The sequence below is a fragment of the Channa argus genome, chromosome 5 (assembly GCF_033026475.1).
Source record: "Channa argus isolate prfri chromosome 5, Channa argus male v1.0, whole genome shotgun sequence".
Classification (NCBI taxonomy): domain Eukaryota; kingdom Metazoa; phylum Chordata; class Actinopteri; order Anabantiformes; family Channidae; genus Channa; species Channa argus.
This window is the reverse complement of record NC_090201.1, coordinates 21,228,741-21,251,971: the sequence shown is the minus strand read 5'-3', so window position 1 is coordinate 21,251,971 and position 23,231 is coordinate 21,228,741. Positions and strand designations below refer to the sequence as shown.

Below are 23,231 nucleotides of genomic sequence, written 5' to 3'. Positions count from 1 at the left end.
CAGGATTTTTTCTAAAATACAAATACAAAAAACAACAACAACAACAAAAAAATCACTGTAGGGAGCAACAATCCGGCAGGGGTCACTCAGCTTAACCAGAAGGCTGCAAAGGCCACAGGAGGGCAGCAACACGCCTCAGCTAAGTCCAGGCTGCCACGATCGCTTCAGGAGGAGGAGGAAGAAGAAGAAGAAGAAGAAGTAGTGAAAGAAGAGGTGCTGTTGAGTCTATTGAAAAGGTTTGAAAAAAGTCACGACTTTGCTGTGGCTTTGAGCATCTACAACTGAGGCAAAAACACTTTCAAGGTAATTGTGGGCTTTAAATACAACAGTACTTGGTGTAAAGACTCTAATGTATGTGATTCTGTGATCATCTTTTTGGGTTTAAGACAACTGATAGACAACGTTATGTAGCGTAAGCTAACGTTAGCTAACAGCCAACCATCAACCTAGTGAAACGTAACATGTAAACTTACAGCGTAATCATATTCCGATCTGGCGTTGAAATTGTAATATTTAGGAAATTGTTTAGAAAGGGAGAAGCAGGTTTATCCTGTTCTTATTTAACACGGTGCTATAGTTGGCGTATGACACGCCATTTGCACGCCATAGCGGCGCCGTTTTCAGCGTTGGACACCATATTGGATTGACTACGTTGGCTACACATTAGCTAACGTTAGCTAGCATTAAGCTGCAAACTGTGGAAACGTTGCGTTGAACGGTTCTGTGACATTTTTTCGCTTGTAACACTGATGGCAACACGCAACAGGAAACTAATTTGCTCGTATAATTGTAAGTGTAACCTACCAGAGACCCGTTTACTTGTTAAGCTTGGCATGGAGTTAGTTACACGGTGTGCGATTTATTACTGTAGCTGCACACAGTATACACACACGAACACAGAAACCCTGTTATTAAATATAATGTGTTTATTATGTTATATTTATTTAATTTGGTGCTTAACTTATATTTATATAAATAAAGAGATTTATTTATTCTAAAGAGATATGTATGCATATGTCCGTATGTCCATATGTCACATTTAGTAGTTAATTAAGTATGGGAACAGATAAGTTTGGGCCTTGGTATTTCATTGTAAAATGGTAACTTTGGGGTTTTGGCTAGTTTTGGCTAAGTGGTAGAGCATTGAGTTGGGATGCAGAAGACTGCAGGTTCGAATCCCACCAAACCAGGTCTGGATCCGCCAAGCCACCAAGGGCCACCTTGGTGCCTGTGCCGAGCCTGGATAAAAGTGGGAGGTTGCGGCAGGAAGGGCATCTGGTGTTAAGAACTGCCAAATCAACGTGCCGAACACGTTCCGCTGTGGAGACCCCCGAAGGGACAAGCTAAAAGCTTTTGACCTAGTTAGTTTTGGCTTAGGATATGTGTAGTCACTGAAATGGAGAGCAGCTACAGACATTTTAGAGTAAATGGTCTGCACTTATATAGCACTTTTCTACCTTAGTGGTACCAGCAGTGCTTTACACTGCTTCTCCTTCACCCATTCACACTCACACACACACACATTGGTAGGTGCATACACTCACCGGGAGCAGCTAAGTTGGGGTTCAGGGTCTTGCCCAAGGACATGTGAAAGGAGGAGATTGGAATTGAACAGAGACCCTGAGATTGGTGGAAAACTGGTCTACTTCCTGATCCACAGGGGCAAAGCATTTAACGATGATTTCTTCTAAACTATGAAAAGTGGTTGTCATTTTTTTTTTTTTTTTTTTTCAGGCCCTCGGGATTTTTAAAGTATGTAGACACAGAATCCGCGACATCTAGGTTCAAGTTAAGGTAAGTGAGGGGCCATTTTCTCATAAGTATAATGAAAATTACATCCAATCATAAATATAATGTAACCGAAATACCTTCACTTTCTAAACTCTGTTTAATTTATGAGTCATGGTTATACGTCTGGACCCTTCTCTTGCGGAACTTGTTTTATTTGTGCAACATAGGTTGTGTTAAAACGATCGATTAATCCAAGGGAACTTTAAACGCATTGGTTTGTTTGAACAAATCGAAGAATTTTATATTCTCAAAGACTGTGAGCCCATGATTTCATTTCATCGATGCGATTTTCCTCAAGACCTTTTTACCATTTTTAAGAGAAGAGGATGATTTGAACGCTGATACGCACATATTCCCGTTTGTAGAAAATACAGTTTTGAGATTTGCTTGTCAAGTTTAGTGAAAACCAAGAATTTTCTTGCCGGGAAAGTGAGTGAAACTTTAGTAGTTGCACTAAAATGCTTAATTTTCCAGAGAAAGTTGGGATGGGAGGTGTGACCCTAAAAATATATCACTGAACATTTTGAATATTCGAATAAGTTGTAGGATAATATTCATTTCAAACACTTGCAGTTTGTCGTGTGTATTGCTTTGGGTATCTGTGCCACTTACTAACAACTGCAGTACAAATTTACCTTTTTATTTTGGAACTTAATATTGCTTACTGTGAATCATTGTTGTCTTTACACTTTTTTTAAAAGCACATACACCACGAGTGGAACTAGTTTTGTCATAACAAAACAGTTTCTTCTTGATAGTCCCACATCAGTTAGGCCTTCTCCTATAATGTTCTACCCATTCTTTACCCACCTTTTTCTGTGGAAATTATGCTTTTATCATAAAGCAGAAATGTATTAAGTACACATATGAAGAGTCTTGGTGTGTTTTATGTATTGTTAAAGTTTGGTCTTTTATGTTGGAACAAATGAAATTGTAAATTCATATCCCGACAGTATATCTGTTTATTATCATCATTATTATTATTATTATTGTGGATTTTTTAAACTATATGTAAGGCTTCCAAAGGTATCGGAGACCTAAATTACTTCATACAGATACACATGGAACTGGTCACTATTGGTCAGTTTTAGGATAATACCATGACCCTTTTATTAACCTGCTGAAACATAAATCATCTGCAGTACTGCGTGACAGTGGTTCAGTTGGTAGAGTGGCCGCCTACTGACCATAGGGTTGGCGTTTCGTGTCCAGCATCTTCCAGACCGCATGTCGAAGTGTCCATGGGAAAGACACTGAACCACCTACAACCCATCTCCATACGTGCAGAGCCGCTCCCAAGCCTGGTAGAAATTGGGGAGGGTTGTGTCAGGAAGGGCAGTCGGCGTAAAAACTGTGCCAAATCAACATGCGAACAAATGATCCGCCGTGGTGACCCTGAACTCGAAGGGTAAACCGAAAAGACAAAAACTGCGATAAATGACATCTGCGTCTACCAGTAAAGCCTTACCAAACCATGTGTAAAGTCAAATTGTGGGCTGGTTACACAAGCTTTTGCATTCCCGCAGAAGGGAAAACCGAATGGAACTCGATTACTTTACCAAATTCGAATGGTGGATTTGCCTGTATTACCATGTCCGGCATTTACTCTTCGCGTCATCGTGCCATGAATCAAGGGAAGCGCTCTCGCGTGTAAATATCCAGCGCCAAAAATCATGTAATGATCTGCCATGGAAATGAGCTTAGAAAAAAAATGCATGGATTTAAACAATGCATATCTAAAACAATTTCAGATAATTGCGTTTTGAAAATCACTGTCATAGATTTGAATGTTTGCTACATTTAAAAACCTGCACTGCCAGAACTTTGTGATTTTCATCTGCAATTTTTGCTCCACTAAAACTCTTTATCCTTCCAAGGAATTTGATTTTTTTTTTTTTAATTCACTGACATCTTTCAGGATCGTGGATGACAATTTAAAGACGCTTGTTAGCGAACAAAACAAACTTTTTCAAGCATTTGAGGTGTACGAAGAAAGAAATCACTAAACCTTTGGAACAAGTCATGTCTCGCCGACGAAGCCGCAGCGCATCACCTGGCCGTTATTCACGTTCCTGCAGCAGTAATGATCCAAGAGATTTGGAAAGAAGGATTTTTGTTGGAAATTTGCCAACATCTGACATGGAAAAGAAGGATTTGGAAGACCTGTTCAGCCCATACGGGAAGATAGTCGGTTAGTAATCAACACAATGTAAGCGATAAGTTGTGGGTTATACATCAGGCCAATAAGTAAGGCAGGCTGTCACTGAATGTCATAATTGTTGGAATATTTAAATATTTTATACCATTAACCCAGTCAACATGAGCCATGTTTGTTTTCTTTCATGAAATACAATCATTGAAATTTCCAAATTATGTTCCCTGCTGATCATTTTTCAAAATGGATAAATGGGTAGGTATGTTTGTCTTCGAAATGAACCTAAGTTTGAACCACTTAAAATGTTCCTCTTCCAGGCGTATCCATATTTCGTGGGTTTGGATTTGTACAATTTGAGCGCGTTGAGGAAGCCGAAGCAGCAAAGGCGGCCCAAAAGGGTCGAATATATAAAGGGTATAAAATAGGTAAGCAATCAGGTGTGATTGTTTAGCTAAATGTTATAGCCTTTTATTGGCATACAGTGAACAACAAAATCAAATCTTTGAAATCTTAAGATCTTTAGGGAAAAGTCTTGGATGATTGGTCACCATGGTTATGTATGAGTGCTATTTCCCCCGCAAAAAAAAAAAAATCTTTATGTGGATTTTTGGATTCCAAAATATAATTTGGCATCATTTTCTGTATGTGAAGCTTCTGTATGAAACTTGGAGATGTCCTTCGTGGAGTTTAAACAAATTACTGACCTAAATAAATCGGTACATTTAAACACTTTAGTTGACATAATTAAATAAATGAATGTGAGCTTAATAATGGGCTACCATGAGTAGGTTTGACAATATATAACCTACTACTTATCAAAATGAAGATAAGCTTGCTAATTGTTGTACTTGTACCTTTTTATTTTGGTATAAATGTTAAACTATTGGGATACAATGCAAATAAATGCATTATTACATTCTGGCAAAGCCTGAATCTCTGAAATGTCTTTATTTGCAAGACTCGTAATTTATTTCGAAATGAAATTTTAAATGTCAACTTACGCGGGCAGTTGTGGTTCGGACTACCTGAAGACCAGATTTCAAGTTGAAAATCAAATTTGCTTTTTCAAGATTTGCTAGTTTTTTAATTAGTTTTGAAGTGGAGAAAATAATTCCTTTTTGATTTATTTTTAAAATTCAATTCAATTTGCTGCATTTTTGTCTTCGTCCAATTTCGATTTTCAAGCTTGGATAATGGAGCTCAGTTTCATTTGGATCGTGGAAGTGTTGACGCGGCCATTCCATTCTGCCTAAACACATAAGCTGATTTACCTGTCACTGTTATATTCAACGTTTGGATTGATTCATTTTCAGATGTAAATATGGCAGTGGAGCGACGGCAAGCTAAACCTCAATCCCAGCAGAGCCCTCCACGAAGGTAAAGTAACGTGAAATGGGTGTGAAGAACTACCATCCCTTCTGAAGTGCCAGTAAAAATCAAAAGCGTGTTTAAATTTTCCCTCATCTGTCATTTCCACCAGTGGTGATGTCCCCTTAATGGAAGCTGATGGGTTTGTGATGGTTTATGCAACAATATTTTACCCTAAATTACATTTCCAGATGTTTTGAAATAAAGAAACAAGACATATGAATGTCTTTGTCTCAAAGATTCTTGCCTTTTGGCTTTTTAATGCTCATTCTTTGCGTGAATTTTGTCCTGTTTAATCTTGGACTATGAAATGCCAGGGAAATGTAATGCTAGTTCCACCCTGCTCCTGTTCTGCAGGCTTATGTCCTTTTTTTTTTTTTAAGACGGCCTTTAAGTAGATATCTACATTAAAATTGCATTCAAGTCTGAGGAGTGCCTCCTCTTTTGGCCAACAACATGTTTAGATATAGGCAGGTGTGTGTGTGCGCTTCCTTGAACTAAAAGAACTTCTTCCTCCTTTCAAACTCTTGCAGACATGCCGCCACCAATCACTATAGGCAGAATAATGTAAAATCTTGTTTATTGAACTGCGTTACTAGTGATTTTAAGTCTTGTCTACTGTGGCACTGAAGTAGTTGATCTAGTAATGCCCCAGAAAACACCCTTTAAAACTTTATTTTGGAGACTGTGTTTTTTTTTTTTGTTGTTTTTTTTTTTTTTAGATTATTATTTTTTTTAATAATTTTATAAAAGGGAAGTGGTTGATTTGTGGTTATGTTTTTCAATTTTGAACAACTTTGCTGCCTCACTTTAAGCATCATGGTAACTTTCATACTGCAGTAAAAAGCAAGTGTTTAAAAATGTTGCTAAAATGCTGAATCTAGATAGGATTAAATACGGTTTTCCAACCGCTCGTAACGGCAATGAAAAACCTCTTAAGATCAAATAAAGAATTAAAGCTAAGTCTTAAGAAAAACGCACACTTAGGTTTAAGCTGCTAAGAACATGACCTACCTCAGTGGCCTTAGGATAGGAACTCTGTTCAGAAAATTTTGAAAGTCTTTTTTATTTATTTATTTATTTTTTTATTTGGACACATTTTGGACAACTTTAAATGTAAAAACTGTTTTACAGTTTTCTGTGAAGTTGTAAATATTGCACTATTGCGTTATGGTAAGATTTAAAAACTTGTACCGGACCACTGCGGTTTTGTTACCACCTCAGATTTTTCAAGGATATTTTCAGCATGGGAATATGGTTTACCGAAGACCAAAGCGCCAATCGAATCAATTTGAGCCAAAACGCACAAAATAAATTCCAGTGGGAAATAAAGTTCAACCTTCAAGGTCCTTGTTTTTACGGTCAAAGAACTGAAATGGTCGACAAATCGATACTGTTGCGTACACGAGGCGTTGTGGAAAGGACCTAACAGCATTATCTCCTGAATTATTTTTTCCACCTGCGTTTGAAAGCATGATAGCTTCTTTTTTGTTGTGCGAATAGATACATTCTACTTAATTTACCAGTTACGGATTCAGTATAAAATGCCATTTGTAGGCCTCTCCTCACCAGTTGAGGGGGGAAAAAAAAGTTGTAGTACTCTCCTGTAGTATATCACATAAAGCCTAAACTCTTAACTCTTCTGTCAGGGCCCCGTACGGCAGTTATGGTGAAAAAGACTCCAGGCCTCGATCCCGCTCACCAGTTTATGGGCGTGATGGACGTGAGCCTCGGGACAGCCGCGATGGGAGGGATTCGGGCAGAGAACCAAGGCCCGGTGGCCATTCTCGGGACGACTATCGGTACCGTGGCTCTGAAAGCAGAGACAAAGACCTGAGAAGTGAACCACGGGATCCTCCATATAGGTGACTACTAACACTTAGCCCATCAGTTGGAAGTCCAGAGTATAGTTGTCTTTTTCTTTTTTTTTTTCTATCTGAAATGTTTCCTTTAAAGCAGAGATGACTATGACAGATACTACCGGAGTGGAAGTGGTGCAGAAGACTATTACCGGAGGAAAGAAGAACCCTACAGGGACCCTTACAGAGATCCCTGGAATGGACGGCGTGAGCCAGAGGGTATGTAACTGTTCAGTATGCTTATTACAAACAGCAGATATTTTGATTATTTATTCCTAGTTGGCCTCTTGTAAAACACACTCAGGGAATCATGGTGGTGCAGTGGTTTGTGCTGCTTCTGCACAGCTCCATGGACAGATTCTACATTCTATAACAAGATTAATTTTATTTTTACCTCCTCAAAAGTAATTTCTTTAGGTCACATTGATTAATTGTCGAACATCTTCACATTGAGCTCTTTTTTTTTTTCTTACGTTTTGAACAATGTAATGCCACGTTCTATCATAATATCATTGAGTGTTGTAGAAAGTCACATGGGGAAGGTTCCTTTTGAGCTTCTTGTGGCACATGCACCACACAACCCTGAGAAGGAACAGCGACTGTAGGCCATCGGCTGCAGCAGCACTCAGTCATGGTGTCAACAACCTGCTAAACCCCAGCCACACAACAGAATCACTTAATACCAATCCCTCTCCTCCTGTCTGCTGCTGATGGGGACTCTGCTGACAGCTACAGGGTTGGGTCCTGTGACTGTCTGTGTCCACAATAACCTGTGGCACATTAGGTTAAATGTAGCACTAAGTGCAGCACATCCAGCTTTTTCTAACTTCCAGCTTTAGGTGGATAGTAGCTAACGTGTTTGTAGCAGTTAGCGATTAGCCAACAAGCTTGTTGTGGTGAACAAGTGACAGTGGATTGGGAACTGAGGCCACAGTTGAAATGATCACTTTTATGATCGTTCATTGAGGTGTTTTGGTTTTTTTGATCGTTTACAGAGCGTTTTACGACGGTACCTGAACAAGCACTATTCGGGTTAAGAAGGAACTTTGACTTTGCCTGAGCTGTTTGTTCCCTCTCTGCTGCAGATGGGGGCACTCGGCAGATCTCCACACCCTCACTCATACACAGAGAAGCTGCTACACAAGTTTATTTTCTTATTTACTAACCTCAGTTGTGTCTTGAAGAATTCATATGATTTCAGAGCACAAATATTTATACTTTAGTGCTGTAGTTACCGTTTAAAACAGCTAAATCTGCGCACTGTGAGGTCATTTCTATATTTTCTCAGGTACCAAATCTTTGTGTACATTAATTTCTAGCCCAACTCGTGTTGCCCCATCCTTAAGTAATTGTAACCTTTTCACTAGTTAAGATAGACGAGCACCACCACTACACACAGCTTTACAACATAATTACTATGGCAACCAAAACTTTTTTTTCCCTCCCACTTTTTTATTACATGCTCTTAATGTTTTGGGCAGCTTATGTTTTAGTTATGTTAGTTTGGAGGAATTTCCATACCCTTTGTATTTAAATTCACACAATTATACTAATATTCTATCTATGCTTTAATGTTTCTAATGCTTCTGCCACCTCTTCAACAGCAGAAGACCGTGCTCGACCAGAAGAACGTCGGCGTAACGAATTGTATCGACAGTATTATGAAGAACTCCAGCGGCGCTATGACACCGACCGTCCTGTTGACTGCTCTGTGATTGTCGTTAACAAGGCGCAGAAGTATGTCCACTCTCTCATCAGGAACGCTGATGTTGGACAAGAATTATATTTTCAACCAGTGAATGGCATGTTTTCATTTCATATTGCTCGTGTTTGTGTGTCTGTGTCCGTGCGTGTACTTGTGCTTATAAAACAACTGTAGGGAGTATGCAGAGACGGTTGGGAGGAAGGTCCGGGATTTGGGCATGGTGGTGGACCTGATCTTCCTCAACACAGAAGTGTCTCTAACTCAGGCACTGGAAGATGTAGGACGAGCCCACACTCCTTTTGCTATCATAATTACCCAGCAGCACCAGGTTCACCGGTCCTGCACTGTCAACATTTTGTTTGGTACACCACAAGGTAACGCACGACCGCGATGTGAATCTGTCGGTTGGTTAAAAAACACAGCGTGTCAGATCTGCTGTCTTACGCATTTGTCTCCACGTATTTGCTGCAGAACATCGAAACATGCCAATGCAGGATGCGATGATGCTGGTTGCCCACAACTACGATGCCTACAAAGTTGAAAACCGTGAAAAAGAACGTGATGAAATTGCGAGGAAGGCTGCTAAGATGGCGGATGACGTTTTGCTCAGAGAGCCCGACCGAGAGAGCCACCCAGTGTCTGTGCTCACTGCCATCACACTGCTGTCTGAAAACAGGTATTAGGTTTACATTTGTATAAAACTATTGTGTAACATCTTCATAAAGATTAGAGCTTTTTCAGAATATAACCTAAGGTTTCTAATATACCCCAATTAGAGTTTACATTTTAGCACGTCTGCCTTTGGCTCCTTATGGTCAAAAATCTTTAGAATGAACTCTCAAACTTTTTTCTCTGGTTGTAGATTTTTAACCCCGGAGGAACTGGATAGTCTCGTTGCGTACCTGAAAGACAAGAGAGCCCGCCTGGTACGAAGCACTGCAGACCCCCTTGCAGGTAAGGGATCTTTAACAAAACTCACATTAAATGATAGGATCACAATTATAAGTTGATTTTATTTCTCACATGCCCATATTTAGATGTTATTGGTAGCTGGAAGTCTTATTGTTTCCCTGGCAGTGTAATTTTTCTCTACATGCAGAGCGTTAACAATTACAGCAAGCAAAAACTTTCATTGTCAGTAAGGAAATATAGAATATTTATGTACGTATGGAAAAATTGTGAGCCTGTTCTTCATATTTTTCACATTTCATTCCTGGCTGTTGAATTCAGTTTTGTAGAGTAGTTTCTAATTGAACCTATAACCCCACCTACGCCCGCAGTCCACGCCGCTCCAGCAGTACACCATGATGTTCCACCCTCAGCCGCAGGACTGCCTCCTTCATCCCATTCTACTCTCACACCCCCACAATCCAGTCACCTCGGTCTGTCAGCTGCTTCAAGCACCTCAGCTAACCCCAACCACCAGCAAGAGCTCCAGGCAAAAATTCTCAGCTTGTTCAACAGTGGAACTGGGTCGGCAGGTGCTGGTGGCCTACCCCCTGCCGCTTCCCAGTCGCAGGCCTATGGTTCCCTTGGTCCATCCTCTTCTCAGAACACACCTCGCCCTGCCATGACTGGCTCTCCTTCAGCTAGTGCTCAGGCTTATGGTGCCCCTCCGGGCCGAATGCCAGTGGCCCTAGGTGGTCCAAGACCGTCCAGTACTGCTTCCGGTATCAATTTTGACAACCCGAGTGTGCAGAAAGCTCTTGACACACTCATTCAGAGTGGACCATCTCTCAACCACCTTGTGAATGCTGGGGCTTCTCAGGCACCACCCCCCAGGCCGGCACAGGGTATGGGCCAAGTTCCCCCAATGACCATGTATCCTCGACATTACTGACTGGTTAGAGTGAATTCCACCGCTCCTCCTTTGGATACACCACCACATGATCTTGAAATCCAGATACTGAATTGAATTTATCATTTGTGTAAAGGTAGACAATAGGATTGTTTTGTGAAAGCTTTTAATTTTTTTTTTTTTTTAATTCTTCTTACTGGTTATGGATACGGTGGTCAGGTTAAAGGACGCCTTCGCTGATTTTGAACTTGCTTCTTTTAGTTCTAGTTTGGGTAGTACATGTACAGGAATGCCATTGACTTCCCTATATGAAATTACTACCTCTAGCTGAAAAATACCTCTAGTTGACATAACTTTGAGGAACCTTCAGTTCAGATTATGTCATCTTGTTGCTCACACTTTAGAGTTGTAATCATTGTCAACCTGCATTTGCAGAGCTCCTCCAGATGACATCACCGGAAACTCCTTATGATGAAAACCTCCTCCGGGCAATGTCATCTGCACATTTTTAGCTAGAAACAGGAAAATGTTTTAATATAGGGAAGTCCTAGGGAAATTTAAAAGCATTAATGTACATTTACACCCTAAACTAAAGCCACAGAAAGCAAGCTAAAAATTGATGAAGTCGGCCTTTGAATTTAACGGCCACTTTAGAACTACCTAATGTTCTGTATTTTCAGTTGTTAATTGCCAGGAGATGATTGCGTCTTTCCTCTTAAATGGTGACATTATGTTGCATGTGTGAAGACATTTAGGTTCTTGGACTAGGATTATTTTCCAACCATGAGCCCTTTTATATTTTATAGTTTTGCAGTGTTTGTTAATGAGTAACATTGTTTCTCATTGTCAATACAAAGTGATTATTAAAAACTCAACACAGTTGCTTTAATAAAATGATATTTGTTTATTGCATTTTGTGCTGACAAATCTATAAAATGGAATGGGTATCGCCAGAAGCCATAGATAAGCTTTTGAAATGTAAGATACTACTTTTTTTCCCCCTCTTTTTAATGTACCATGAAACACAATAGAGAATAATACTTTATTTTAGAATACTTAACTTACACTGACACAAAAAATAAACACATCCACACTAACTGTACTTGATTTATTTACATGTAGCCCCCTCCCACCCTTGCCCATAACCACCCCCAGCAGTTACAAGTGCACATGTTCACACATGTACTCCCACAGAACTGAAAAGGACACACTACAGCTTTACCATAAGACTAGGGACAGTTTCAAGGAAAGTAATGGTTGAGAATGAAAAAAAAACCTTTTCATAGTTGTGAAAGCTGATAGGTGTGCCTTTATGTAAATATCTCTATACAATACATTTTTTTCAAGCATCCATATAAAATGTTTCCCACAGCTCTATTTAACTGAAAACCAACTTGGAAAGTGACAAGGTTCCCCTGTAGAGAGGTATAATTATTAAATCGGTTACTAAATTAAATACTGATTTAAAGGCAAAAAGCGAACAGACTTTTTTTATTATGCACTTAATTTAACTTGGCGCAAAGGCTTGTAACTGGAAAACAGCTGGCATCGCTATCTACAACATTTAAATGTTTGTGTGATCCATACAAAAACCCAAGTGCAACATCGCAGTTTTATGAGATGACTTGTGCCACACAGCTGCTTGGGTGGACATATCTTTGTTTTTGTTTTTTTAGCCTTAGGTTTTTATATGGTTTTAACAAACGTGATAAACCAGTGGGCTTTAGAGATGCTAGTTGATCTACTTTCATCTTTCTTTTGGACACAGCTGTTTTCCCAATTCCAGTCTTTGAATTTGCATTACCCTAGGCAAAAAAAAAAGCCGAGTTAGCAAAAGGCCAAGCTTTTCATCTGAAAGTTGTCAGTGCCTGCATAACAGACATTTTGGAAAAGTTCAATACACTGAAGAGAACCACAGTTAATTACAGAAAAGAGCAAAATGTAATGTGTTGGACGTTGCGTTTTCATGCAACAACCGATAGATTGTGGAGCTAGTTTGGCACTTCCACTTAGCTTTACCCAATTAAATGAATGGATATCTTTAAACTAATAAACTATTGATAATTGCTACAATTTCTGTACGAAGGTAAACCGCATGTCTAAATCACTGGAGCACACATTTTCACACATCATATATGTAGTTAACTGAATATATACTTTGGTAATGAGATTATAATTGACACAATGAAAGGATCTTGTCAACAAATGTACCATAAAAAATATAATTTTGTTATATAATAATCTTGAATATAATGGCCAGTCCTAAGGTAAGAGGAAAAATAATCATACTACTAGAAAGAAAGGTTTCTTATATAAACAAAATACTTTTATACCACAAACACCCAGTATATTTTTTCAAGACACCTTGTTCAGGGGTAACTGCATGCATGCACTGAGTTACACAACATAACTGGAACAGGGCTCTGCTTGCACTGCATGGATAGCCACTTAAGGTTTTCTCATCTTGAGTCCCAGAGAGATTGACTGTGAGATGTAAGAACAGCTGTTGTTTACTTCCATCATCAGGCACTTCTGTCTGATGTTTACGCGAGGACACGCTGAAGGGGTCGATCTTATCTCAGCTACAAACTGTCCCCTCTGCGATAATCTGGGATTTGTTTCGTATTTTCTCTCTTGTTTTAACACGACAGCCTCCTCAACCCAGTAACAGATGTGTTTCAGAGCCCTTAATATCCATTTAAGGATGGAGACCGAGTAATGATCACCGGCAAGTTTGTCTCATGCTACAGTTGTGCAGGCGAAGGATCTGATCTAAATCATGGATCAGGTGGGTAGGGGGGGGTAAGACGTGGGGGTGGGGTGCTGGTTTTCAGCTTTAAGTTGACTATCTCGTGTCATCCAAGCAGAGCTGTTACCAGAATTGGAAGCGCAAGTTTTATATTCTTTGATCATTTTTCAGAATTATACTGCAATCACATTTAAAATACAGAGCTGGGGTGGATTTTGTGGCTCGGGGGGGTGGAGAGGCAGGAATTTTGGGCAGATGGAGTAAGGGGAGCAGGGGGTGGAGAAGGGAGTGTGGGAAGTCTCACCTCACACATTACAGTGACAAGCACTATAAATTTAACAGTTACTATCATTCTTCTTAAGAAGTTTGGCAAAAGAAAGGAAAAGAATGTGATGCATGCTAAAACCTCCAAGGAAATGCTCAAATGATCAAACAAAATCAGCAGGTAGGTCTCTTGATTGTTGCAGTTCAGAACTGCAGCAGGACATTGGGAATTCCTCATATCTAATTGTCTGAGCTATCAGAACACCACAGCTGGATGTTAATACACTCGTGTGCCACCAGAGATCACTGTGGGATAGAGTCTGGACTGAGCTTGCTGGCTCTTGCTGGACTCACTCCCGCGTACTGAACCCGTCAGAGAGTGTCCCCCTCAGAGTAAAGTGCTTTGCTATCTCAGCCACGTTTGGGATAAACACTCACAATCCTCATGGTCCATAAGACCTGGTGACAAACATTCTAAAACAGGTTAGTGAGTGTTGACACCTCCAGTTGTTCATACGAAACAAAAACATGACTAACATAATGACCAAGATGTGAGAACAATATTGCACATAATATTACAAAACTCTAAGACTTCGGCCACAGTGATAGAACAGTGTACAACAAAAGACAACACTAGTAGGTTACAGTGTCTCTGACTTAAGTGATATATATTTACAAATGAAATGACCATTCCTAAGACCCATCCATTCACAAATTCAAAGTTTCCCATTACGTTACATAAGACTACTTGAGCAAGATTGAAATATAACAAGGAACAATATAGTGAACTTATACTTTTTTTTTGTTTTCCAAAAAAACTTGTTTTCAAGGTCCAGCCATGTAGCCAACTGTACGGCAAAAACCCCACAGTTCTCGAAATGTGTAACTCAGCGACAACATTAAACAAGCTCCCCCCCCCCCCCAACTCAGCACCTTGAACATGTAAGTCATCACTATATAAACTACTAAAACAAATATCGCCACATTGTACCATGCAAACAGCAATTATAAAACATTAAGAATCCAATAAATAAATTCATCTCCAATAAATGTCTCCGATAAACATCATTTCTTCTGACTAAATTAAAAAGGCTCAGTTGATGCAGGCAATGTTGTGGAGACAATCCCAAAATAGCCATGTCCTTCAAAAACCAATGTGAGCATTAAACAACCCCTTTGTTCTAGCATATTAAAGAAAATGTCCATGACTTGGCACCCTAAAAATCTTTGAAAACTGGGAGTGGCTTCTTCTTAAGTACCTCAGGTGTCAAAGATAGGTTACGTTAAAAATTTTCAAACAGCATTGTTTATAAGATAAACTAGAAATATTCATATTTAAACATATTTTGGCATTTTCTTCAAGTAAATCATGTTAGTTAATAATGTTATATCTTAAAATTGGTTTGCTTTACTGATGGGATTAAAGATGATAATAATCATGAGAGTATTTCATTCTAAAAAGAGTTGTAATATTGCATCAAGATATTCAGTATAGTTTTCTAATGTAGCAGAAAGCTAACCCTGTCCAGAGATAATTGTTTACAGGTACAGCCTTGTCTTGTTAGACCACCACCACCACTGATATGTATGTCTATACCCTTATTCACTTGATCTTTAATGTTGGTTTAATCATCTCTATTTACAGTACAAATAAATCTATTGATACTAGCAGCATTCACAACATATTGTCTGACATTCAAGCAACACTAAAACATTTATAACTGTTTTTAAATAGTTCTGGAAACTATAATTTGTTTTGCTTCCCTATATTGTATATATTGTATTTATTTATATATTTCTACTACAAGTGCAAATGACCAAAAACAGATTCTAAAAAAAAAGATCTAAGTAAAGTGACAGCTGTTCTTGGTCAGAGTGAGATGATTCTGAAGACTTACGAAATCTACATATACAAAATATATGTGTAAAAAAATAAATAACATGATCACATGAATCCAGATTTCAACTATTGCACATTCCTTCCAAGATGCACTTTTTAAAACCTAAATATGATTTTCTCACAAGTCATTCAGTCAGGGACATGTGTGGCTCATATCTTAACCAATCTAGAGGATATAAAATCTCACTGGAGAGTCTACTGCATAGAGTTCAGTCTTGCGGACAAAGTGAGTTTCCTAGCTACAGAAGCCATTGTCCTCTCCATTTAGACTAGACCCTATAAACAATCAGACGACAGATGTTCAAACTCACCTTGGTAAGCGCTGATATGCCTACTTCAGCAGATAGGTGTTGATAGTATTTAGGGGGTCCGAACATCTATTTTTTTATCATCTATAGGGGGATTTTCCAGCTACAGTCATCACCCTTCTAGTTTCACGTAGACACCTCAGGGTTCTCCTCCTAGCACTCTTTCTTCTCTTTGATTTAATCAACAGAATGTTATTAACTATGTCTCTGAAAAATACTTTGATATGGCACATTTATTGTTTATCTAAATTTGGCAGAAAAAACCCAAAACAAAAGAAAACAAAACCCCACATCTGAGTGACAATCAAAATGATATACATCTATTTCATCAATATGTGTAACTTCTATGTATAAACATAAATACATATTTGTTCTTTAGATGAAAAAATAACATTTAGCATTTTCTATCTTAATGAACTTGATGAATTCATCAAAATTTCACTTGTCGCACAGTGGCGGACAGTGCAGGTGCAGTGCTTGTTGAGGTTACAATGACGGTTACCATAGTGAGAGTAGCCTATGCCATCAAATAAATAAATCCCATAAATAAATACATTTTAAAAACAGCTTTTTGAGCTGTCCCTCTGAGCGAAGGAATGTTTTCTCTCCACTAGCTTTTTAGTATGTCACAAAAATACTACACTCATACTGAACAACGCGTCAGAGCTTGTACATTATTTACAGTGATCCACACGAGGGTCGCGGGGTGCTGGCAATGATCATCTCCTCTGGGTGTTTGTACTGTCTCCTCACTTTGCTGTCACACCAGCCTTCTGCTAGGAAACACACTATTCACAGTTTAATTACGTGTCAATGTCTACAAACTAAGCTAGCCTTGTTGTATATTTTTTTTTTGGCACTAATAGTGGCTACAGGGATAAACAGCCACTAAGAGATGAGCTGAAAGGAGGATGGGTAGAAAGACAGTGATGGCGGTAACAGAACGAGTGAAATAAAAACACACAGTTAGAAAGATGCCATGCACAAGAGTGATCAGATTTAAGATAATACTGCGGGTTGGATCCACGTCTCAGTGTCCTCAGAGTAACAATGTCAATTTCACAGTTCGTACTTAGCCAGCCGATGGGGTCCTGACCGTGGAGAGTAGTGTCTTTTGCCATGAAAGTTAACGGGTTGGAACGCTGTGGGAGGTGTCCGATCACCACGATGGAACTAAACAGACAAATCTACACTGAGCTCACTTTAGCTGGCCCTCGTTCTTTCTGAGCAGAAGCCGCTTGTACGCCACACTTGCACTTGATTAAAAAAAAAATTATAAAAATCTGCAGAGATTAAAACAAAGACAGACACATACATGCATGTGCACTCACACCTCAGCTAACAATCCACACCCACCACCACCTCCTCCCCCTCCATACCACCTCACTTTGACTCAGTGTGAGTTTTTTTACAGTAGATCATAGACTAGCAAAGAAAAAAAAAGTCTGTTTAAGAACAAATCTAGAGAGCATCTAAATCAGTCTAGAGCCTACAACAGTTACAGTAGCTTAACAGACTACAATGGCGAGTTTAGTAACTGAGCATGTGATACTGCTCATCATCTGCTGGGGATGGAGCTGAGGGAGAGGTGCTGAAGCTGAGCTGGTTTATTGGTTGGGTGTGAGAGGACTATCTTACAGAAATAAATAGTAAAGAGCAACGTGATGATGAAGCAGCGTTAATGAGAGGAGGGGAGCACAGGCGACACAGGAAAAGGGCTAAAGGAGGGGCAGAGGTATGGTAGTAGGACAGAGGACTGCTCTTTCAGGAGTAGATGGTGATAACCTCACGGCCGCCTCCGCGAACCAGGAGGACCCTGTTGAGACCCTCAGTGAGGACCTCAAGGAACTCCATGTCTAAGAGAGAAGGGTTAAAGAAACTGGAGGAAGCAAAGGAAGAAGAAACCCAACCACGGAGTTGTAGGCTGCGAAACCACAACAATAAGTTAAAACAAGCTGCAAAATGATGTGATAATTCACCATGGAGACACATCTATCTAATGATAGATCTACACTATAATAATTGCAATAGTGCATCTTTTCATTACTACTAATATTACATCACCTTCATAATCTATCATCTCCATTAACAGATGACATGCTACAAAATGGTGAAAGCCTCAGAAACAGATTTCATAACTAATTTTCTACAAGCCTGCAAACAATCTACAGCAGCGTACTAATGGAGTCCACGGGAATCCAACTAAAAATGATCTCAAATGCCTTTTGAAAAGGCGTAAATCTGTGGAACCAAAATGGGGCCAACTGTTTTGTCGATTTTAACGACCATTTGGATCCATGTACAAGAGGATTACGTAGTTGCTAACAGTTTATCTCAGTGCTATTTGTACTCCTGAAACCTAGTTAGTAAACTTAATTATTTGTAGCCTAAAACAAAAAAACTCAAATTTATTCCTGGAGTAAGAAAGAACAAACTGATCAGACATCAGTAAGTATCAGATTTGTGCCAAATCTTTGTTTCTCTGTCACCAGATCAGAGTATTTCTGCCTGTGTCTGAGCTTTCATAGTTTCTTGTTTTTTGGGGATGAAAAGCAAAGCGGCATACTACTTCATTCTGAGACCCTTTTTGAGTCCCCAAATTCAAAGCTGGACTGTCAGGACTGTCTCTAACGTATTAGGGACATCAAACCTATGTCTGTGTGGGTGAAGGATACAGTTCTCGTCACCTGTCCGGTTCTTGGGTGGCCCCGGCATGTTGAGGAGAACTAGCTTGGCCTCTGAGGACTTTTTGATGATGACTTCATTCAGCCGGAGCGCTGTGTGCATACGTCGCACGTTGGACTGGTTCCTGGGTGAAGACAAGGCAAAAGAAAAGGCGTTAAAAACCATTCACACTCACATTATATTTAAAGCGTGGTCCATAGAATTTTGTGATACTAAGCTGGTTGAGGTGACAGATGCTCATTCACACACAAGTATCCCATCCTCATCTGCTCATGTGGTCAACCTGGTCATTATGGGATGTGAATACACTGAATGAGGTTTACAGGGACTTCAGTACTTACAGATTTTCCCACTCACTGCAGCACGGCAAGAAAAGAAACAAATGTATATTAGTACTAAGCTACAAATGTTGTTTATAAGCCTAATTCTGCAAATTCTGCAAATCCTTGGTCACCACTCAAATCCTTTAATAGCTTTCTGACAAGGCTGAGATGTTGCTCTGCACAGAAACAAAGTCTGTGCCGACTCACGGGTCTTTTTGTCAGGAACAAACGGTAGTTCACCTTTACAACAGCAATGGTTCAATGAGCATTTCACAGCACTCACGGCTTCATGTTAAAGATGTCTTTAATGCCCCCTGGTGTGGCTGCACCTGGGGGCTTGGCAGGTTCACCGTCAAGCTTCTCAGTCCAGGTCATCTGGACCTGCTCCCCAGGGCTCTGAGCTCCCTCTCCCAGTGTCAGTGGGGTGGCTGGGGTTGTGGGGCTGGCCGGGGTTGTGTTGTCATGGATGAGCTGGACCTGGGCAGTGGGGGAAATAGGGGAAGAGGCCGACTTTGACTATGAGACAAGAGGAAAAGAGGACGGATGCGGATTTACATGTACATTACATAGAAGGTTGAAAGAGTCACGGTTGAGGTGGAAATGTAGGAATGCAGGCAAAATCACAGAAGCACAGTGTTTGAAAGAGGGGAGAAAAGAGAAGTATAATAACAAGTATTATGTCTTTTATTTGTACATTACCTGGTTTGTGAGTAACATGAGCTGTGACAAAGGGAACATATAATTTACATTACTTCAAAAGGGGAGAACACCAGCAAGGGGACTACTTCCTCTGATCTATGCTGCAATCAAAGTATTCTTTCCTGGCCTGCAAGCTCGTTGGGAAATACCTTAGCAAATGCTTATTCAGCTCTGTGATGCCAAGAAGTAGCCTGGCACATAACCGATGTCAAACAGCAACTAGTAGTTTCTTCGAGTAAACGAACGAGATGCTCAGAGAATCATCAGATTCGGCCGTAACAGTCGTTTAGTTTTTATGCTAACCAAAGCTAAGCAGCTGCTTTCAATTTATACTATACAGACAGTGGTGGTAATCTCAGTCTTCTTGTGTGACTATTGGCAAAAGTAAATACAGTGTGCTCCCGAGTGGTAACTCCCCTGGTTGCTTGGTTTTGTCTCAGTGACTCAGTTTGGACACATGTCCTTTCTTGCTCATCATGTGTTTAATCACCGACTGTAAATGGGGAAAAACACATAAACTTAGCACTTTCAGTCGTGCTGTACCAGGGGAACCGATCTTACCTCTTCCTCAGGCTTCTCCTCCTTGCTGGCAGCCGGCAGGTCCTCAGTCACACTCAGCTGGGTGGTCACGGCCGCCGGGTTCTTGCGCCGTATAGACCCCCGAGATGAATCGGTGATACTTTGGATCTGTGGAGACACGGATGAAGAAGAAAGAAAGTGACATTAGCTGAGTTTTTCTGAAACCTAATTTACTGTTTATCACCACACTTTCCCCACAGTGTTCTGAGTACTGAGAATAACGTTATTCTTCTGGTTCCATTTAATAACCTGGAAGGTGAGGCTTAAACTTAAACTGGGGGAGGTAACAATAGAATAATGGAGAAATCAATATCTTTTACTTTCCACTGCTGTCAAAACATCATAATGCTGTCACACAGAACAGGAAAGTCCTTGCGATTGTTTGCTGTAGTCAACATTGATAGAGACGATAAATATGGTGTCGCACTGCGCCAGTTTAACAGTAGATATTCTTTTGTCCAGAGGGTCTTATGTGTCATGTAAAGTTAAGTCAAATCATACCAAGCAAGGCAAATTTGGCCTGTCAAGTCAACTCAAGTGTGTGTGCGTATATATAAGTGCATTCAAAACAACAAATAGGTTTTCTTACCTCTCTCTCACGCTCAGTTTTGGTCAGGTTGATCTGCTTAAGCATCTGCGACCGCTGTTCCATCACCAGGGTCTTCTCGTAAGTGTAAGCCGAGATGTCACTCTCATGCTACAATGAAGCAAACGAATAGTGAATTAATCTGCGTTGTTTGAAACCAGTATAGTCATGTTCATTACTGTTCCATTCTCTGCTCATTCCTCCTTGATAAACCTGAAAAAGTGATGTTTGCTTGAAACAAAGCAGTTTGTTTAAATGACCAAGTCTCAAATCCGAGGTGTTTGTTTATGTTCTGTTCGAGATTTGGACAGTCTTGCCTCAAAGACATTCATTGTGTGGCCCTTGGAAACTGATGCGATCCAACTTTAAAAAGGCCTCAGAGAAATGGTGGTGGTGGGCTACTGGGATACTGCTCTAAAAAAAGCCAACAAGCACACAGACGTCTTAACATACACTCCTTCTCATGCGGTGGCTACGACCAATCAGGAGGCTTTAATAGGGCAGATGCTGTGAGAGCCATGCTTTCACATTGGCTCTTAGCCTGTGAAGAATGGAGCAGCTGGCTCGGACAGAGGCACTGCTTCTAATATGTAACAAGTGAGATTCCAGCGATTCAACAATTAAAGATACAATAGTTCTTACAGTTATGGAAAAAGTCACTCTATCCTTGAGAAACCTCACCATTTCAACGACTTCCACCATAGCGTCAATACGAAGATGATAGAGGAAAGTAGTCAGGTCCTTCTTCATCTGGATGCTGTTGTCATCCATCTGGGCCACAGTGAAGATGCGCATCTTGCACTTTCTCCAAACCTGGGGAGCAACAGCGTTATTTCTGAGACATGTCCGAATATTAAAAACTGCAATTTGAGCTCCTTTAAAAACCTTCCTTTAAGTTTTCAACATAACAATGTTTAGCTGTATTTTCCCTGCATAAATAGATCAATAAAGTAAACTAAACCTAAACTGACTGCAGGAATCTAGGCTGTGCTTGGTTGATTTTTCTTATTTGTATTGCTAGTTATTTTTTTTTACCTTTTTTGTAGGAAAATATTGCTCAGTACCTTGTGCTGGCGGAGCAGGAAGGGCAGCAGCATCAGCATGCCTCCATCATGGACGATCCACCACACATCGATGTGACCTTCAGTGAAGCGCTCTCCATTGGACGGGAAGGCGGCGATGTTCTTCGGAACGAGCAGAGCCAGGTTGGCAGCAGTGGTTTCTCGGACCAACTCTGCAACAGAAAGACAGATGGATTTTATGTTGGTTGCCTCTTTTCATTTGAAATGTCTCTAGCTGACCTCAAAGCAAAGTTGAGACAGTCTTTAGCCATTATTTTGTTACAAGCACATCTGCTTTTATGATCTTATCTGACTACACAAATGAATCTGTTCAACAGCACATCCTTTTCTATTTGGGTATATTCCACCTTGAAATCTACTGTGCTAGTTGATTAGGAAGATTTGTTTTGAGACATTCACTCAACAGAGAGAAATGTATCTTTTGGAAATGCTTTAGCAGCATAGATGCAGGCTATCAGCCTGCAGGCTATCAGCCAAGGCATAACCGAGGCTTTTGGATTTCAGCCTTTTTGGATAAAACAAACTGTTTACTTTTTCCCGAGTAACCCACCAATAAAGTTCCTCCAGGTCTGGTGATCATCTCCCTGCTTCCAGTTGCGTGGCCAGGAGACCAGCACAGCATTATGTTTCAAGCCTCCCAGTCCACTGGCCTGGACTAGGTGGGATGTGGCATCACGAATGTTGGAGGACACGGTCGCTTGACAGAAGCCCTTCACCTTTTCAGTTTCCATCAGTTTACGCAGTGCCTAGATTATGAAGAAAATAAGTGTTATATCGGCGCAGAAGAAAAACGGAAAAGTTGTCTAGTCTTAGAGTCAGACCTGCAAGTTGCTTTTTCTGTGAAATTCACCAACATAATATTTTTAAGTATCAAACTGCATTCTTTGATATTTTTTTTTACTTTGGAAAGACCATATTTACAAAAGTTTATTCCTTCATAAAATTATTTATTGGTCACTTGCTAGTAATTATGAAACATATTTAAATGCACAATATTAACTTGATTATTTTGAATCCACATATACTTGTAGCAGATCAGTAATCAGTTCATTAATTAATTTGATGTGGTGATTTTTCATGTTTTTAAACAGTAAGGGACAGTTGAAGGCTCCACACCTGCTCTGCACCCTGGACCTGCTCATAGTTCTCCAGGTAGGTTCCCTGCAGAGCTGTCCCAACAATTGTTAGACCTTTGCCCGCCTTCAGCTGGTTGGTCAGAGAAAGCAGACGAGGCTGCTCCACATTTTGCTCAGCGTCTGTACTAACCAGCACCAGCAACTGAGGCCTGAAATCAAGAAAGAGCACAGCCGAGGAGAGAGAGAGAGAGAGAGAGTGAAGATAGAAGGCAGGGAAAAGTTTAGAGACAAGCTAGTAAAAGGG

General features: G+C 40.1%; 2 protein-coding genes across 12 annotated transcripts in view; one reads left to right on the top strand and one right to left on the bottom strand.

Moving 5' to 3' along the window:
• Positions 1-144: 144 nt before the first annotated feature.
• On the top strand, positions 145-11,588 carry ncoa5 (nuclear receptor coactivator 5). Of its 9 annotated transcripts, none has more exons than XM_067503283.1 (12): positions 145-303; positions 1,735-1,794; positions 3,710-3,982; positions 4,264-4,371; positions 5,260-5,323; positions 6,964-7,179; positions 7,274-7,392; positions 8,781-8,910; positions 9,050-9,252; positions 9,350-9,554; positions 9,741-9,832; positions 10,159-11,588. In XM_067503283.1, exons 3-12 carry the CDS (start codon positions 3,814-3,816, stop codon positions 10,716-10,718), a joined length of 1,866 nt encoding a protein of 621 aa, XP_067359384.1. In that variant the 5' UTR covers positions 145-303; positions 1,735-1,794; positions 3,710-3,813; the 3' UTR covers positions 10,719-11,588. The 9 variants fall into 9 exon arrangements, with proteins under 9 accessions (XP_067359384.1, XP_067359385.1, XP_067359383.1 ...); XM_067503284.1 differs by having other exon boundaries at positions 7,271-7,392; positions 9,053-9,252; XM_067503282.1 differs by having other exon boundaries at positions 7,271-7,392.
• A 5,501-nt stretch (positions 11,589-17,089) lies between these two features.
• Positions 17,090-23,231, bottom strand: part of slc12a5a (solute carrier family 12 member 5a) — a 134,304-nt gene continuing 128,162 nt past the window's right edge. For 2 of the 3 annotated variants that reach the window (XM_067503276.1, XM_067503278.1), the window contains exons 17-26: positions 22,968-23,136; positions 22,402-22,597; positions 21,834-22,003; positions 21,451-21,582; positions 20,773-20,880; positions 20,166-20,291; positions 19,189-19,421; positions 18,924-18,938; positions 18,573-18,706; positions 17,090-17,753 (exon numbers count right to left, since the gene is read on the bottom strand). In XM_067503276.1, the coding sequence (XP_067359377.1) occupies positions 17,662-17,753; positions 18,573-18,706; positions 18,924-18,938; positions 19,189-19,421; positions 20,166-20,291; positions 20,773-20,880; positions 21,451-21,582; positions 21,834-22,003; positions 22,402-22,597; positions 22,968-23,136 (1,375 nt within the window). In that variant the 3' untranslated portion in view covers positions 17,090-17,661. The remainder of the gene's footprint in view (positions 17,754-18,572; positions 18,707-18,923; positions 18,939-19,188; positions 19,422-20,165; positions 20,292-20,772; positions 20,881-21,450; positions 21,583-21,833; positions 22,004-22,401; positions 22,598-22,967; positions 23,137-23,231) is intronic. The other variant, XM_067503277.1, reaches the window with a different exon arrangement.

What these genes read in the sequence shown, in the direction of transcription:
- ncoa5 (XM_067503279.1), top strand. Translation starts at nt 3,814, where the DNA reads ATGTCTCGCCGACGAAGCCGCAGCGCATCACCTGGCCGTTATTCACGT. An exon ending in CAGCAGAGCCCTCCACGAAG is followed by an intron (nt 5,324 to 6,963) that starts GTAAAGTAACGT and finishes CTCTTCTGTCAG; the next exon opens with GGCCCCGTACGGCAGTTATG. An exon ending in CACTGCAGACCCCCTTGCAG is followed by an intron (nt 9,833 to 10,158) that starts GTAAGGGATCTT and finishes CTACGCCCGCAG; the next exon opens with TCCACGCCGCTCCAGCAGTA.